At 38.9% G+C, this 18,411-nt stretch overlaps 1 protein-coding gene across 4 annotated transcripts in view; it reads right to left on the bottom strand.

The window, feature by feature from the left end:
- shakB (Innexin family member shaking B) overlaps nucleotides 1-18,411 on the bottom strand; it is a gene marked incomplete at its 3' end in the record, with an annotated part of 238,533 nt that overhangs the window by 146,665 nt on the left and 73,457 nt on the right. Inside the window, 2 exon segments of one of the 4 annotated variants that reach the window (XM_074098621.1) lie at nucleotides 3,099-3,158; nucleotides 10,221-10,342. In XM_074098621.1, coding sequence (XP_073954722.1) covers nucleotides 3,099-3,158; nucleotides 10,221-10,279 — 119 coding nt within the window. In that variant the 5' untranslated portion in view covers nucleotides 10,280-10,342. 4 annotated transcript variants of the gene reach the window in all.

Genomic DNA, 18,411 nt, shown 5'->3' with positions numbered 1-18,411 from the left:
AATTTTAAATACGGGCGGCATACACATCATTGGTATTGGTCATTAAGTTCCGCGTTAGACTCAGGCGGTTATTGTAGGTTTTTATGGGCTGTTTCACAACCCATTGATTAATTTTATTTGACGGATAAATGTAATGCCGTCTCCGTCTATTCGAGCAAAACAAACAGAGACGGCATCACATTTAATCAATGGATGGTGAAACAGGGCGTTACTGTCTAACTTGCTGTCAAAGTGTGGTTTTCTTCTAATAACGTCAAAGCGCAACCGTTATTAGTGTAGAGTTAAAAATGAAGTAGAATTGCTGACTTAGCAAAATACACTAATATCTTTTAATGAAGGTATTCAAAAGTAAAAGCAATCAAGTAACTAAAAATGAAAAAATATTTATGGGGTGTCTGAGGTTTTTAGATATTTAATTAACACCTAAAATTACTAAAATTTGTCGCTGATTTTCTCCGATTTAAAGATTTGAGAAAATAAAAGTAAACTAACGTAACATTGAGAATTTAATGATTTTAAATAAATAAAATAATAACTATTTCTTAACACCTTGTATAATGGCGCTCTGATAACTTTAATGTTATTTAATTCGATCTGTTTTGGTTTCGGATGTACTTACCAAGGTGGAACCTTTTCACAATATATTTCACGGTGATTTCTTTGGCAGATGCTTGAATTGTCAACAGACATTTGACAAACGACAGAAAATCTGTGACATCCTTATTTGAGCTGTGTTTCCACCAAAGACATGCGAGGATGTTGCGAGGGATGTGTGAAACACATTTCTCAGAACACATCCTCGCACATCCCTGGTGGGAATGGGCTTTAAAGAGAGCTGTGTCATTTGAGGCCTTAGGCACTTGTCCCGCCGCCGACGATGAGCGAGAAGCGAGCAGAGCGAGTAACTAGAAACGAGTGGGCGAGCAGTGAAAGGCGAGTGTTCGAGCACGACGGGCGATTACTCGCTCCACTCGCTCGAGCCGGGTATTGCTGAGCTAGTTTTATAGCTCAGCGAGTTTTATAGCTCTTGTCGCTGCGACAAAAGATGTAAGAGCGAGTTCTCGCCGGCAGTGTGAACCGCCAGCGATCAACTATTAATATATATGTCTGTTTTACTCACACAGGAACATCTTTTGTTCGTTTCTTGAGCGAGACAATAGTCGATAGCCAATCGTTTCCTCGCCGGCGGTGAGACAACTGCCTTATTGACTCAGCTCTTAAAATAAGGTTGTTTCAGATCTTGACTGTCAACACTTGGAGCATTTTCACATTATCCGAGCTGATATAGGTATCGGATGACGATACGATCTCGGGGCATGTAATAGTACATTGTGTCTTAAGGGCGGTAAATAAGGAATTACGAACGAGAGTCTATTAGAAGCCCGAAGTCGAAGACTGAGGGCTTTAATGAGTCGATGTTCGTAATTCTAGTACCGCCCATGCGACATACAATGTTTTTCATCACATTTGCAAGTAAAATTTTATATTTGTAAAAAAAAATATAGTTCTTCCAAATATTGGCGATACCTTAGGCTGTGCTCTTGGCAGCGTCGCCCTCTACCTCCCCCTCCCTCGGCATGCGCCGCAACGTGCGTGGTGCATGTGGTCCATGTGGTCCTGCAGCAGCGCGCGCAGCACCATCAGTACGGGCATTGACTCATTTACCGACCTTGGGCTTCATGGCAAGAAAATTTGTACGCGCAATGACTCATTTACCGACCACGGGTTTCATGACAAGCACATTAAGGTCGAGGGTTTTATTTGGGGGGTTGCAGCCAAGGTAGCCTGCATGTTACGACACTGTTTACGAACAAGTGTGATGAAAAAAGTATGAAATATGTACCTGTCTTTCACATTGTCCGGCCCGGAGCCGGCAGCGATATGTTCACGGTACCATCGGACGCACGTGGGCTGTCGGACGATAAGGTTTGTGTGCTATGCGTGTATCTAAATTGTCTCTAGTGTGCGCAGAGCCCGATGCGTTGCAGCCATTTTGAGCTGGCCATATCGGAACGATTTTATCGGAAATATTTAAAAGCAGCACATAGACACCAGGCTATCGGATGTAGTCTATCGTCGTCCGATACCGATATCGGATCGGATAATGTGAAAACGCTCTTAGAAGAACACCACATTGGCCGTATTAACACGCTTCGAATCACAATCGCTTTCACCATTTTTTTTCTTTCACCTATAAGACGAGGGTAGAAAGAGATGGAAAATGCAATCGCAAACGTCAGCGTTTCAGGCAATGCGAGTAAAACCTCAAGGATGTCAGTTGTTTCTTTATAAAAACCAACCCCAGACAGACATTCCTACACTTACACGCGTTTGTGTTTATAGAAACGTTAATTCGATAAATTGATAGTTTGATACCTTTAAAATAATATCTGTTTAAAATAATTATGTACCAATGTGTGTGAACACACACACACACACACAAACATCACGCCTGTATTCCCAAATGGGGTAGGCAGAGCACACGAAACGTTGCCGCTTCGGAGTCACTTTTAGCAATTTTAGGTTTTATGTTTTTGACAAAAATGTGTGCGAAGGTTTTTTATATTATACACTACCAAGCGTTTTCCAAGAGATAAGACCGAGCTAGATCGACTTTTCAACCCCGAAAACCCCTACATACCAAATATCATCGAAATCGTTGGAGCCGTTTCCGAGATCCCTGAAATATATATATATACATATATACAGACACTGACGTGAGCTTCTATGGGCGTGTACACGAAAAACAGGGTCGGTATTTCCATCCCGGTATTATCCGGCCCGGGAGAGTGTCACCCCCCTATTAAATACACGACGTCTAGGATAGTCCGGAACTACAATGTAGTATGTAGTCCGTCACGTACTTGACAGATTTTTATTCCCAAAATGGCGAACTAGGACTACCCCCTTTAACCCTCACTTTGACATTGGCACAATCGTCGTTCTATCCGAACTTGTATATTGCCATTAAAAAAAAAAAAAAAAAAATACCCCCTTTAAGCGTAATGTCACGGAAGGATTAAACAGTTGCATGGCCAACATACCTCATTCTCCGTTATACCTCGTAAAACCCTCCATGAGGAGGCAAAGGCACTTACAGCTGTAAGTCTTTTCGAGCGATGCTTCTTCGGAGTGCCTCATTTGACGGCCGCTGGCATCTGATGGAGGTAAATGATGATCAGTCTCGTATCACAATTAAATTAAAAAAAATCTGCTAATCCTACTCATATAATACTATAAACTAGCGTTTACTCGCGGCTCCGCACGCGTAAATCATTAGATTCAACAGTTGAATTGAAATTCCGGGATTTTATTAAATTCTCGTGGGAATTCCCTAAAATTATATCGTTGAATTCAAAACACCCATGCCAAATTTCATGACTCTAAACCCAGCGGTTGTTATTTAGAGATTTTATCCCTATCCCGTGGGAGCATCGGGATAAAAAGTAGCCTATGTATTATTCCAGACGTCCAGCTACATACCAAATTTTATGACTCTAAAATCCAGCGGTTGTTATTTAGAGATTTTATAATCCTACTATAATATTATAAATGTGAAAGTTTGTGAGTGAGTTTGTGAGTGAATGAGTTTGTTTGTTACTTAAAGTAAAGTTAGTTTATAACCTGGATTAAAACAAAGAATACTTTTTATCCCGATATTCCCACGGAATAGGGATAAAATCTCGAAACAACAACCGCTGGGCTTAGAGTCATGAAATTTGGCATAGTTGTTTTAATTTAACGTCAATGAAAACCACGATGTACTTATAGGGAATTCCCACGAGAATTTAATAAAATCCCGGAATTTCAATTCAACTGCTGTGTCCAAAGATTTACGCGTGCGAAGCCGCGGGTAAACGCTAGTTCTAGATAAAGTTTCAGCAACTACATTTTTAAGCAGGCGACGTGTCAAAGGCGGCAACTTAAATATTTAACCCTTGTATCTCTATGCAAGTATACTCTGCGCCATGTGGCATTGTGTGGCAAGACCATGTAGTAGGGCGCGAAGAAAAAAAAACTGAAAAGTTTTTTATTTCGTTTGTCTTTGTAATAATGACAAACTACCCAAACGTCGACGAATCTATCCAATATAATCTACGATTGTATCTACCAATAGAGCAATCGACGTTATCGATGAATCATCTCAGCCTATATATGTCCCACTGCTGGGCACAGGCCTCCTCTCAGAACAAGAGGGCTTGGGCCATAGTTCCCACGCGGGCCCAGTGCGGATTGGGAACTTCACACGCACCATTGAATTGCTTCGCAGGTTTGTGCAGGTTTCCTCACGATGTTTTCCTTCACCGCAAAGCTCGTGGTAAACTTCAAATGTAATTCCGCACATGAATTTCGAAAAACTCAGAGGTGCGAGCCGGGGTTTGAACCCACGACCCTCTGCTTGAGAGGCGATAGGTCAAACCACTAGGCCACCACGGCTCCACTAGGCCACCACGGCGTCATCGCACCATCGATGAATATATAAATATAAATAAATAAATATATCATGGAACCCTTGACACCAATTGACATAGTCTTAAACTTAGCATAGCTTTTACTATGGACACTAGGCAACGGATTAACATACTTATATAGATAAATTCATACTTAAATACATATTAAACATCCACCCGAGAGCAAACATTCGTATTATTCAAACAAATATCTGCCCCAGCCGGGAATTGAACCCGGGACCTCAAGCGTCGTAGTCTGTTTCTCTAACCACTTGGCCATCCGGTCTTCAATATACATTAAAACACTGATGATATAGACATCCCGTGCGGATGAATAACTATGCACACACACACCATTATTTCGCTGGTGTACGCAGAAATCCTTGCCATAATTTCCTCAAACTAGTTACAGTAATTAACACACGTATTTCTTTCCTTTGTTCAGTTAAAACAACGATGAAAATAATAGCCAGTTGGTTAAAGTTTCTCGTGACGTAATGAGCCGGCTCTCCCAAACTTCGAACAAATTGACATCTATGTTAAGGCACTAGACTGGCTGTTTTTAACAAAACACGCGGCGCATCATTCCTAAATAATGCTAGTTTGTGAGTGAGTGAGTGAGTGAGTATGATTATGTTACTCCTTCATGCTGAAACGGCTGGACGGATTTGGTTTTTTTATACGACTTTAAACAAACAAGTGGGTCTTCTGATGGTAAGAGATCACCACCGTCCACAAAACATCTGCAACACTAGGAGTATAGGGGTAGAGGCTAAAGATGGGATATCTCAAGTGCCAGTAATTCACCGGCTGTCTTACTCTCCACGCCGAAACACAGCAGTGAAAGCACTGCTGCTTCACGGCAGGATTAGCGAGCAAGATGGTGGCAGCAATAAGGGCGGACCTTGCACAAGGTCCACGTCAAGGTACAACCTGATGAAATTTGTTATGTAGATAGCTGGACACCTGGAATAAGACATAGGCTATCTTTTTATTCCGATATTCCCACGTGATAAGAATAAAATCTCGAAACAACAACCGCTGGGCGTAGAGTCATGAGATTTGACATGATTATTTTTTAATGTAACGTCAATGAAAACCACAATTTAATATGCGGGGATTCCCACAGGATTTTTTAAAAATCCCGTGTTTTCAAATCAGCTGCTGGATCTAATGATTTACGTGTGCGAAGCACGGTAAACACTAGTTGTACAATATTACTTTGTCCGCGCTGTGAACAAATGTTTTGCGCCGCTTTGAGGTAAGAAACATGCAGTCCATACATAGATGTCGATGTACGAATTTGTAATTTTTTGACGAAAGAAAAGATCATGACCAGTACTTTCTCATAATCTGACGGATTAAATAGAAAAATATTTCTTTTTACTCAGTAAACTACTTTATTCTCTGGACGCCGCATGCGGCTTTACAGCACTGCACCAACGTAGCCGCCGCTTTACCCGTTTAAACGAAACAAGACAGGACTTGGAAGAATTCCAAATTGACCGTCCATGATGCATGTACCATAAACAATTACACGGCGACTATCTTTTTTACAAATCACTTGGGTATCATTGGCAGTGACTCATTAGCTTCGTATATTGTCAATGACGTTTAAAATAGACTTAGCTGGTAGTTTGTTGCTTGTGGGAAAGTCGGGATACGATCACGCGGTCACTCACCCAATGGTCAGCCTAGTTTAATCTCTCGCTGGCTTATCATCATCATCATCTCAGCCGTAGGACGTCCACTGTTGGACATAGGCGTCCCCCAGTTGCTGGGTTAGAAAGTGGTCTCAGCCACCGTAAACCACGGCTTTAACCAGGTCATTCGTCTATCTCGTTGGGGGACGTCCTACGCTGCGCTTGCCGATCCGCGGTCTTTCAAAACTCTTTGACCCCAACGACTACGACCATATCAGTACCATACCGTCCGTACTGCGAGCATATGGCACTGGCTCATAATAAAAGCTTTAAAAACTACTAAAAATATAAAAAAAAGCATCGAGAATATTGCAACGAGTCACCATTCTTTCTGACAAAGTGGGAAGGAAAGGGAAGAAAAATTCATTGTAAGTTATGTTTCTGAGAGAAAGAAATCATAAACGACGTTTAGTTTAAGAAAATCAGTGTCGGAAAATAAAGTTCACTCGTCGAAACATTTATGCTAAAAAGATATTACTTCAAAATATTGAAGCTAAGATTACATTGGAGTTTTCACTGGATGCAGATTATGTGAATTAAATATTTGGACCACCACAAGATTTCCATTTGTCTGCAAAATTTAAAACTGTACAATAACATACGCAATTTGAGGTCAAGTACCAAGAACAGTGCCTTGAGGCACAGTGATAAATTTAAGCGAGAAATAACACGTGTTGACCCCGAGAATTCCAGATTTCAGACAGAACGTTTTTTTTTTTGGAGAAACAAACAGATTAGCACTTTCAAGCCAGCTGGAAGAGGCTTTGTCAAATAAATATGCGTGGTTTACGATGTCAAACGCTGCGCCCGAGTCGATTGATGGTCGCCGTTTGAAGTCTCTTTGTCTGTATGATAAGTTAAATCGGTAGTGATGTGCTGGGTTCTTAATACCGAAGATTCTTAAAAAAAATAGTACCAAACAGCGCATTTTCAAAATCAATCAAAAAAAAGATAGATATTATGGTCAAATATAGTAGTAGTATAAGATATAGTTCTTAAATTGGGCCAGCAAAGAGAAAAATCGCTGAAAGTCAACCTGCCACAAGAAATCTGAACTAAGCCATTGAATCGAGCTTCAACATCAGGTAGCATGGTGAACGACTATGATGCTATGAGGATGAACTCTGATGAGTTTGAAACACATCAGTACAGTACAGTGGTGGTGATAGTTGGGTTTTAGTGATTTGTGTGTGTTCTCACAGTGTGAAGGTAGAGGAACTGCATGAACACAATACATTTCTTGCTTAGACGTTCTCGTAGCTATAGTAGGTTCGAGGGTGAACGAAGTAATTGTTTTAATTCATTAAAAGAACTTGCTTTAAATATTTTTTTTAATTTTGTTCCTGTTTCGTCGTATTCTTGTTTTGTCATATTACTGTTTCGTCGGATTCCTGTTTTGTTGGATTCTTGTTTACGTGTATACAATTGATTGAGTTTATCATTATAGTGAAACAGTATTTACCCGACTACCCGTCCAGGTACCCAAAACGGCTGTTAAGATTTTTGGATAAAGGTACGTGCGATCCTTTAGTTTAAATTGTAAATATTTCGTTTTAAACGAGATGCGAAATTCACGAATATTGAATACAGAAGTGCAGTCACAGTAATTGCATGATTTAATTCGACATTGGAAATCCAACGGAACAGGAATCCGACGAAATAGGAACACGACGAATGCGATTTTTTTTAACAAAATCTTGTTTTCTTTTTCCGGATTCCCGGAATCCCATCCATTCTCGGGACATCACTAAGCGTATTTCGGGAGTCAAACATCTGCCGAGTGCCGTGGTCTTGATACTTTTTAATCAGCAAGTATTTTTAGACATCCCGGAGCTTTGTTAGACACAGTTCTGACTGTCTATCAATTGCTTTTGCGTTTTTTCTTAACTTCTTGTTTCCGTTTTATTAGAAGTACCTGGGCGACCGAGCTTTGCTCGGGCTAAAACTGTACATAAATTAAGCGTTTTCCCAGAGATAAGACCAAGCTAGATGGATTTGTCATCACCGAAAACCATCCAACGACACATACCTAATTTCATCGAAATCGTTGGAGCCGTTTCCGAGATCCCCGAAGTATATACATTTATATATATACAAGAATTGCTCCTTTAAAGGTATTAGATAGATAAATAGATTACAAGCTTTTATTCAACACTAGTGTTTAGTTATAGTTTTTTACGTATTTAGGTGTTTACTAGCTCTTGCACCATTTGCTGTCTTAATTTTGAATTAATTAAAAAAATAGTTCCGGCAGTTGAATTTCAATACCGGGATTTTATTATATTCCCGTGGGAATTCACAAGAAATGAATCGTGGTCTTTACCGACATTGCATTATACAACAGAGCCAAATTTCATGACTATACCAAGTGGATGAGATTTCGAGATTCTATCCCAATCCCGTGGTAATACCGGAATAAAAAGTAGCCTGCGTTATCTATTCCAGACGTCCAGCTATCTACATGTCAAACTAACTCGTATAAAAGACTACGGTTTGGAAACTCAATGATCTTTTATTTGCATATTTACTTACGCTCAGGGACGTAATTACTTTTTGTAGTGTATAATGTAATATTTCTAACAATTACTCAATTAATCCTTACATCAGGTTCAATGTGAGCAAGTAAATTACAAGTTTTGTACAAGATAAGATAGAAAGAAAACATTAATTCGTGACAAACATCTGAACAATGGATAAAAATACAATAAAGTAAAAATATAATATGGTTATGCATATCACGAAATGAACTATTCACTTCACGATAAAAACTTTTGTTTAAAAAATAATAGAAAAAAGTTATTTAATTACAACTTACGTAAATATTGACATAATTTTACACCTCATTCAAAGGTGTTACTTTGCGGAGGTCTATATCAAAGAACTGAAACAATTGCTTACCTGGTCACGGGTGAGCAAAGTAAATGGCTCCAGTTAGCAAATATTTCCACGCAAATTTTTTAAGTAAAGTTTTTGAAGGTCTTAACTAACTACTAAAGTTTGTGGTTATAACAAAAATACACGCTCTATTTATGAAACAGATGAGTCGAGTGCATTGTAGAATTATAAATATAGAATTTATTAATTGAAACGTAAACATCGACCGGAATCGTGGATATAGTTTATTTTCTTTATGATAATCATTCGTACACAGTGCAGTCATTTGAGATAGTGTTTGAAGTACTCAGTTTTTATTATGAAGTGTAGATTCCGAACTGAGGTGCGTTGGCTTAATCGAAAATAAAAATTGAGACATGGATGCACAGAAAAACGAGAAAAAGATACCAGCACTGGGAATCGAACCCAGGTCCTCAGCATTCCATGCTGCGTGCCATACCCCTACACTACCACTAGACAGGAGTACAGATACGCATTTCTCCTATGCACACATAATCTCAGGTTGCTTTTTATTTCTACTACGCTACTTGAGCAGCAGCACTAGCGACATCTATGTTTCGCTCTCATCGAGAGACGTAACACTCTTTCGGAACTAACCGCTCACCCAGACAAGAGATGTCGCTACTAAGCAATCAAATTATAATTAATTAATTAATTAAATTCATTTATTAAAGTAACATTACGGCTCATTTTGTTAAACAATTTATATTAACCTGTGATTATATATTATGATTGTTTTTTTTTTCTGTGCATCCATGTCTCAGTTTGTATTTTCGATATGGTTTCACGAGATGACCGTAAAAAGTAACAAATTTGGAGTTGAAATAAAAAATACAAAAAGACTCCAAGTAACCAATCATGATGATCCACGATGTAATTTTTGTTAATTCTCATGGAAATTCAGAAAAATCCCGGAATTTCAATTCAATGGCTTGAACGCGTGCGAAGCGGTAAATACTAGAACTAAATAAAACAAAAGGATGATCCAATGACAAACAAATATCAAAGAAGCACATTTAGAACAAGTAACGGTATTTTCTAACGCCCAGAAGCTCGCGACAGTATTCACCATCCTTCTCTGCCCCCACATCACACCGTGCGGCAAAAAGAAATGGAGAAAACTATAGTGATACCGAGTGCGTTAGTCAATAAGGGCCCAATGGATTTTTACCTTCGATGATTGACCCGCGGTGCTTTAACAGGTTCACGTCCGCCAGACGTCTTGCCCATCGGACGATCGGTGCGCGAGTGGCTCTCACAGCGCTAGCGACATCTCACGGCCACCTACGACAACTGAGAATGTTGGTTATAACGCCATCTGTTGAGCAGTCACCGCAGTGGTTAGTAAAAGAGCTATAGTTTTGCTACAAATATCCGACGGTCTAGATCGTCAATGTACGAAGCTGTGGGTTAAAAAAGTTATAGACATTCCGCTAATATTTATAATTTGTATGGATGTATGTACATTATGTATGGATGTTTGTTTCTCTTTCACGCGTAAACTACTGAATAGATTTTCAAGAAACTTTGCAATAATATAGCTCATACATCAGAATAACCCACCTACTTAAAAACTTAAAAAAAAAAAAGTTTAGTTTAATGTAATATAATTTAATGCATTCATTTAATTAATTATAATTTGTCATAATGGGATCATTGCCTAAATAAACAACGTATTATTGTTATTTCAAAGTTTATAAATATCTCAAAAGCTGACTCCATTTTGATGAAACATTATCTAAGAACTATTGCTAGAAAACCAGCTTTCAAATAAAAAAACGCAATCGGTTAACCCGTTTCAGAGCTACCCCTCTTTTTGCGTAGGGGGTTAAAAAGTGTAACATCTGGTATAATTGGTTTACTATAGAGTAGGTACGATGCAATCTTTGGAAATTCCTACGGGAATATTTATTTGTTACTTACTTCACGCTACAAGTTCAATTGCTGGACTGGTTTGTTTTTTTTTATTCAAAACTGACAGGAATACGATGTCGAAAATACAAACTGAGACATGGATGCACAGAAAAACCAGAAACGAGACCAGCGCTGGGAATCGAACCCAGGTCCTCAGCATTCCGTGTTGCGTGCTATAACCCCTACACCACCGCTGGACAGGTTGCTTTTTGCTACTAAGCTACTTAAGCAGCAGCACTAGCGACATCTATGTTTCGCTCTCATCGAGAGACGTAACACTCTTTCGGAACTAACCGCTCACCCAGACAAGAGATGTCGCTACTAAGCAATCAAATTATGATTGTTTTTTTTTCTGTGCATCCATACCTCAGTTTGTATTTTCGATATGGTCTTCACGGGATGACCGTAAAAGTAACAAATTTGGAGTTGAAATAAAAAATACGAAAAGACTCAAAATAACCAATCACAAATACGATTTGTTTAGTTATTATATTTATTTAAACAATTGCGTGGAGGATGGAGCGATCTGATCGGCAACCGACGGGATCGAAGCACTATTCAATTTCCGCGGGAAAACGGCCCGCTTGCAATGCAGACGGTGCTATAGAGAAAAGTTTTTGTAACAGAAACATATTGAATAGACTTTTTTGCTATCTCTATACTTTTTGTTGGCTGTATTCTTGTTGATATTGCTATAGGCTAAGTCCAGGGCATATATATCTATACAGCCATAGCGTCAAATATAATACGCATCAACCATATCGTTCAAAGCTCACCGTTTAACGATTTGCCTAGTGACGTTTAGGCAAATCATAAAATTGCTAGGCAATACTAGGCATATCATGAAACGCCGCCATTCCATGATTTGGCCAGTTTAAATTTAACGCCTGATTCAATAAATTATTAGTTCGCCGACTTTTAAAAATAATGGAGTCGTTGAATTTTCCTTTTTTCATACAAATAAAATACTGCTGTCAATGTACGCCATCCTAGAACACAACTGACGTCGCCTGTCACGCTACAAACATCAAGCATTTTGCTTTACATTGCTTCTTCGAATAAACTTAAAAGTGTAATAAAAATTTGGAAACTAATTATTTTTAAAAGTCGCTGAACTAATGTTGTTCAGTTTAACGAGTATGATCTATGCTTTAATTATTTGCTCATATTACAGGCCACACCTGGTATATGCCCTTGACTGTAACAAGATTCAAATCGACCCGAGTACTGTCAGTGGGTCATATTTGGTTAGCAACATGATGAAATAAGAAATACCCAAGATACAGGGCCAGATGAAAGTAAATAAAAACTTGTAATAAATAAAATAGTAGATTGTTCAACGAGGGACTAAAACAAGCCATAATGACACGAGCTGTATATCTGCCCTGACCTTGGTTCGAACCGGGACCCCAAGTTTCGTAGTCAGGTTCTCTAACCACTGGGTTATCCAAAATGTGTTTATTATTTTAATGAATAACTTACTAAAGTAAGCCGTAGTGGCCTAGTGGTTTGACCTGTGGCCTCTCAAGCAGAGGATCGTGGGTACAAACCCCGGCTCGCACCTCTGCGTTTTTCGTAATTCATGTGCGGAATTACATTTTAAATTTAAGGGAAAACATCATGAGGAAATCTACACAAACCTGCAAAGCAATTCAACGGTGCGTGTGAAGCTCTCAATCACTGGGTCCACGTGGGAACTATGGCCCAAGCCTGTGCCAAGCAGTGGGACGTATATAGGTTGGGATGATGAATGATGATGAACTTACTAAAAACCTGCTTTCAACTAAAAAAACCGCATTCAAATCGGTCCACCCGTTTAAGAGCTAAGACTTATAACACCCCTCAGCGGTCAAACTTATAACACCCCTCTTTCTGCTTCGGGGGTTAAAAATGACTGTACATGAACTTGCAGCTCGCTTCTCATAGCCCGGCTCTAGCAACATCACAATCCTAATTTTATATTTTCTGGTAACAGGATATGTATAGAAAATCTCGCATTTCCAAGCGCGGGACAAATATGGGTCCGCGGGGATGACAGGATGCTGGGACCCGGGAAGCATTGCAGCGGTTAACATTGACAGATTCTCGCTGAAATGGCGTGCTCTTTTATCATAACATCTATAAAATGAAATTACGTCGAATAGTAGCAGAAATAATAATAATATGTATTAAAGGTGAGGAAACCTGCAAAAACCTGCGAAGCAATTCAATGGTGCGTGTGGAGTTCCCAATCCGCACTGGGCCCGCGTGGGAACTATGGCCCAAGCCCTCTTGTTCTGAGAGGAGGCCTGTGCCCAGCAGTGGGACGTATATAGGCTGGGATGATGATTAAAGGTAAAAAAATCAAAATACAAGCATACTTTAATTTATTGAATCAGGCGTTACTTTGCGGAGGTACATATCAATGAACTAAAGGAATTTCTTTACTCACCCGCGACCTTATGATAGCTAAGTTTATGCAAAATAGCTTTTGCCCGCGGCTTCGCTCGCGTAAAATTTTGTGATAACAGACTTACTTTCCACGATTAGTTTTTTTGTGTTTTGATTGATTTTTCGAAGGATTATTATCGAAATACATATACAGATAGTCGTTATGCTAGTATTACCTACTTGCATGCCAAATTTGAAGTATCTAGGAGGGAAGGAAATAGGGTCATTTTAAATTGAAAATATAAGCCCCATTTATTCCCTATCCCGTTGGAATATCAAAAAATCCTGAAAACAGTTTTTAGCTGTTAGTATTACCTACTTGTATGCCAAATCTGAAGTCTCTAATAAATATGGTTATGGAAATATGGCTATTTTGAAGTGTAAATATAAATCCCATGTCTTCCCTATTCCGTGGGAATTTCGGAAAATCCCATCTTAGTTGGTTCTATGGCACTCAAGGTATTTATGTGCAAAATTTCAAGTCTCTAGTTTTAGCGGTTTAGGCTGTGCGTTGGTATTTCAGTCAGTCAGTCAGTCAGGACTTTGAATTTTATATATATAGATATGCGTGTTCATGTAATTCCTCCACCTCCACACTGTAAGAACACACACAAATCACACAAACCCATCTATCACCACCACCACACTACGCGTTTCGAACTCAACCAGAGCTCATCTTCAGAGCAACACAACCATACACCATGCTACCAGATGTTAGACCCAACGCATTTGATGACACAACAACACATTGATGTTGAGCCCCTCCCCTGAACCTCCCCAAAAACGGCTGATTCAGTAAATTATTTTGGTTTTGATTGAATCCTGTGTCTAAGTATGAACATAAAGAAAAATAGTTATACTGCTATTATTATTGTCATTAAAGATGATCTCATTGAACTAGGTATTACTTTTCCTATTATCTATTCATTCTGTGATACCAGATAAGTTCTAAGTTTATGTTATTTCTAGATAAATGTATAAGTAGTTTATTTAGATGCCTTACATAAAGTTAATTTATAAGTGTTCCTTAAACCTCTTCCTAAAAGTTACATGAGGTTAAAATAGCATAATATGTTATGTATAAATTTATTAATGTAATTAATTTTAAAATTGCCACGCCCCAACCGGGCATCATTTTTTATATTTTTTTGTAAAAGGTGTTGCAATAAATAAATACTGAATACTGAATTTCAGTTGAACCGAAGAAAGTTTTCTTACGAAAGGTAAAACGATTATGACGTAAACTTTTTGATTAAAAAAGGCCCGTTTCCGTTCAAGGTGTGTAATTAACTTTTGGGGAACATTTCGTATGTGAGTAACTCGACCAAAACTTGTCAGTAATAGGTACAGTCAAATAAACTGAATCATGTACCAGGGTACATTACATATACCCACATATTACCACGAGCTTTGCGGTGAAGGAAAACATCGTGAGGAAACCTGCACAAACCTGCGAAGCAATTCAGTGGTGCATGTGAAGTTCCCAATCCGCACTGGGCCCGCGTGGGAACTATAGCCCAAGCCCTCTTGTTCTGAGAGGAGGCCTGTGCCCAGCAGTGGGACGTATATAGGCTGGGATGATGATGTACCAGGGTGTAACCTTTGTGCTACTACGAGTATGTCCTGCGGACATCCCATGCTTTGTCAAGGAAATTATAGTTAAATTGATTATTATAGGGTTCCATTTGAGGCCTTACTGTCTAACACAGTTGGAACCTCAATTGTCTTCGCCACTTCGTTTTCAATAAATGACATAGAATTAATTTATTGCATAAAATCCTTTTGCTTATTTTTATATTAGACTAGCTTTTGCCCGCGGCTTCGCCTGCGTAGAATTCGGTTATCGCGCGCTGTTCCCTCGGGAACTGTGCATTTTTCGGGATAAAAAGTAGCCTTTGTCACTCCTTGGCCCATAAACTATCTCTATGCTAAAAATCACGTCGATCCGTCGCTCCGTTTCGACGTGAAAGACGGACAAACATACACACAAACACACACTTTTGCATTTATAATATTATTAGTATTAGTATGGATAATCCGAATAAAAAAATGTAATGACTTAACAAATGATGTAAATTCAATAAATTACCTATACCTAATATAGCATAAAAAGACACTTACAGAGATGAAAATCTCTTGTTACAAAATGTGTACGCCGTGAGCGGCAAAAAGCGGAGAACCTTCAATTGTTGACATAATACCTGTTGACCTACTTTTTGAGCAAATAAACTTTGACTTTCAAACTTTGACTTTCACATAAAAACAAGGTTTAATCGCTCGAGGGTTCGGGATCTACACATCTTTTCCACAACCCAAATATTATTTCATACAACTGAGCTAACCGGCCCTGTAATACGAAGCGCAAAATTCAAACTTCATATCTTGCCATCGCGCTGACGCTTATTATTATTTCTACGAGAGTGAGAGGGACGGTAATACGAACTTCGATTTTTAATTTCGTATTAGCCCTGTGAGTCAGTGCGTGAGTTAAGTTGTAACGCTTGTACTAATCCCCAAACGGTGAGGCCGTAGCAAGGTCTAAGTCTACTAATTAAATTTAAGAGCCGACAAAAAAACGTAAACGCGCTCTATACGCTTCTTAAACCAAGCCGTTCGGTTTGTGATGAGAAATAATTTATGCAAGGTATAACGAGTGTGGTCTGTAATACGAGCACAAAATTAAAACATAGATCGTCCTCAACAACATCAGTTCAGCGACTTTTAAAAATAATGGAGTCTTTGGATTTTCCTTTTTTCATACAAATTAAATACTGCTATCAATGTACGCCATCCTAGAACACAACTGACGTCGCCTGTCACGCTACAAACATCAAGCATTTTGCTTTACATTGCTTCTTCGAATAAACTTAAAAGTGTAATAAAATTCGAAAATTATAACACATTTAAAAGTCGCTGAACTAATGTTGTTCAGTTTGACGAGTATGATCTATGTATTGTATTGTATTGTAAAACTCTTTTTCATCACACTTGCTCGTAAACAGTGTCGAAACATGCAGGCTACCTTGGTTGCAACCCCCCAAAAAAAACCCTCGACCTTAATGTGCTTGTCATGAAACCCGTGGTCGGTAAATGAGTCATTGCGCGTACTGATGGCGCTGCGCATGGCGAAGCAGTAGGACCACATGCACACGCGGCTCAGGCACATGCTGAGGGAGGTAGAGGGTGGCGCTGCTAAGAGCGCAGCCTAAGGTATCGCCCATATTTGGAACAATTGTATTTTTTTTTACAAATATACAATTTTATTCGCAAATGTGATGAAAAACATAGTATGTCGCACGGGCGGTACTAGAATTACGAACATCGACTCATTAAAGCCCTCAGTCTTCGACTTCGGGCTTCTAATAGACTCTCGTTCGTAATTCCTTATTTACCGCCCTTAAGACACAATGTACTATATTGTACATAAAAACACATGAAAATAACAGAACACAGGATAATAAGAATCTATGTATTATGTTTTAATTATTTGCTCATATTACAGGCCACACCCGGTATACATGAGCTTGTACAGTCACCTGCATTAGTATCTGATCCCTCCGGGTCAGCCGAGTGTGCAAAAATATCTACGTTCCACCGGCCCTAGAAATTGAATTGGATGGCAAACGAGCAAGTGGGTCTCTTGTACCACCACCATGAGTTTACAGAGAAAGTACTCGATAGCGACGGCGTAAATTATTTGTCCCCTACAAATAATTTACGCCGTCGCTATCGAGTACGGTCACTGTAAACTCAAGGTAGTGGTACCTACTGATGATAAGAGATCACCACCGCCCATAAACATCTGCAACACCAGGGGTATTGCAGATGCGTTGGCAACCTAGAGGCCTAAGATGAAATACCACAAAGTGCCAGTTATTTCACCGGCTGTCTTACTCTCCACGCCGAAACACAACAGTGCAAGCACTGCAGCTTCACGGCAGGATTAGCGAGCAAGATGGTGGTAGCAATCCGGGCGGACCTTGCACAAGGTCCTACCTGCAAAAGTCAAAGGTTTATTTGTTCAAAAAGTAGGTTACATGGTCAACTGGTGTTATGCCAACAGTTGAAAGTTCTTCACTTTTCGCCGCTTACACAGCTTACGAATAACAAGAGATTTTCATCATCATCATCATCATCATCATCATCATATCAGCCATAGGACGTCCACTGTTGGACATAGGCCTCCCCTATAGACCTCCAGTTGCCTCGGTTGGAAGCGGCTTGCATCCACCGTGAACCCGTGGCTTTAACCAGGTCATCCGTCCATCTCGTTGGTGGACGTCCTACGCTATGCTTGCCGATCCGCGGTCTCCACTCGAGAACCTTTCGGCCCCAGCGACCATCTGTTCATATCTACATGTAGGTACCTAACCTAATTTATGCTATTATTAAATTGTATTGTGTTTAGTGCTTACATTATTTATTACATCATTACAATTTCTTTATTCGGATTATACAATATAAAAATAAGCAAATGGATTTTATACAATTAAAATTTACGTAATTAATTTATGCATTGTTCAATTGTATTATATTGTATTGTAAAACTCTTTATTGCACTTGTACATAAAAACACATGAAAATAACAGAACACAGGATAATATAAGATTCGATTCAATTCTATGTCATTTATGTCTATTCCTGTATGTATAATAGCACTTATCTTTAAATATTTTACATATGCTATTTGTTATGTTATGTCCTTTGTTATCTTTGATATTAGTACTGTACTGTAATGTAGATTATACTCAGAGGTTTTTTTTTTAAATCGTATTTTTTTTTAGAAGATAACGAAAGAAAATACATTTAATTTAACAAGAACACTATATTATAATATACAATATATTACAATTATACGACACTTCACAGAGATAACACTTAACCTTAAAGGTTAACAGTAAAAGATCCCTTTATGGGATAAGTTACCTTTTACCTTTTGTACATCTGTTTCTCGTCGTAATCAGTTTTTTTATGTTTTTTATGTACCTACAGTGTTATACATACAAACATAACATCCC

Source organism: Choristoneura fumiferana, chromosome Z, assembly GCF_025370935.1.
Source record: "Choristoneura fumiferana chromosome Z, NRCan_CFum_1, whole genome shotgun sequence".
Classification (NCBI taxonomy): Eukaryota; Metazoa; Arthropoda; class Insecta; order Lepidoptera; family Tortricidae; genus Choristoneura; species Choristoneura fumiferana.
Note: the sequence above shows the minus strand (reverse complement) of the source record. Positions and strands in the feature narration are given on the sequence as shown.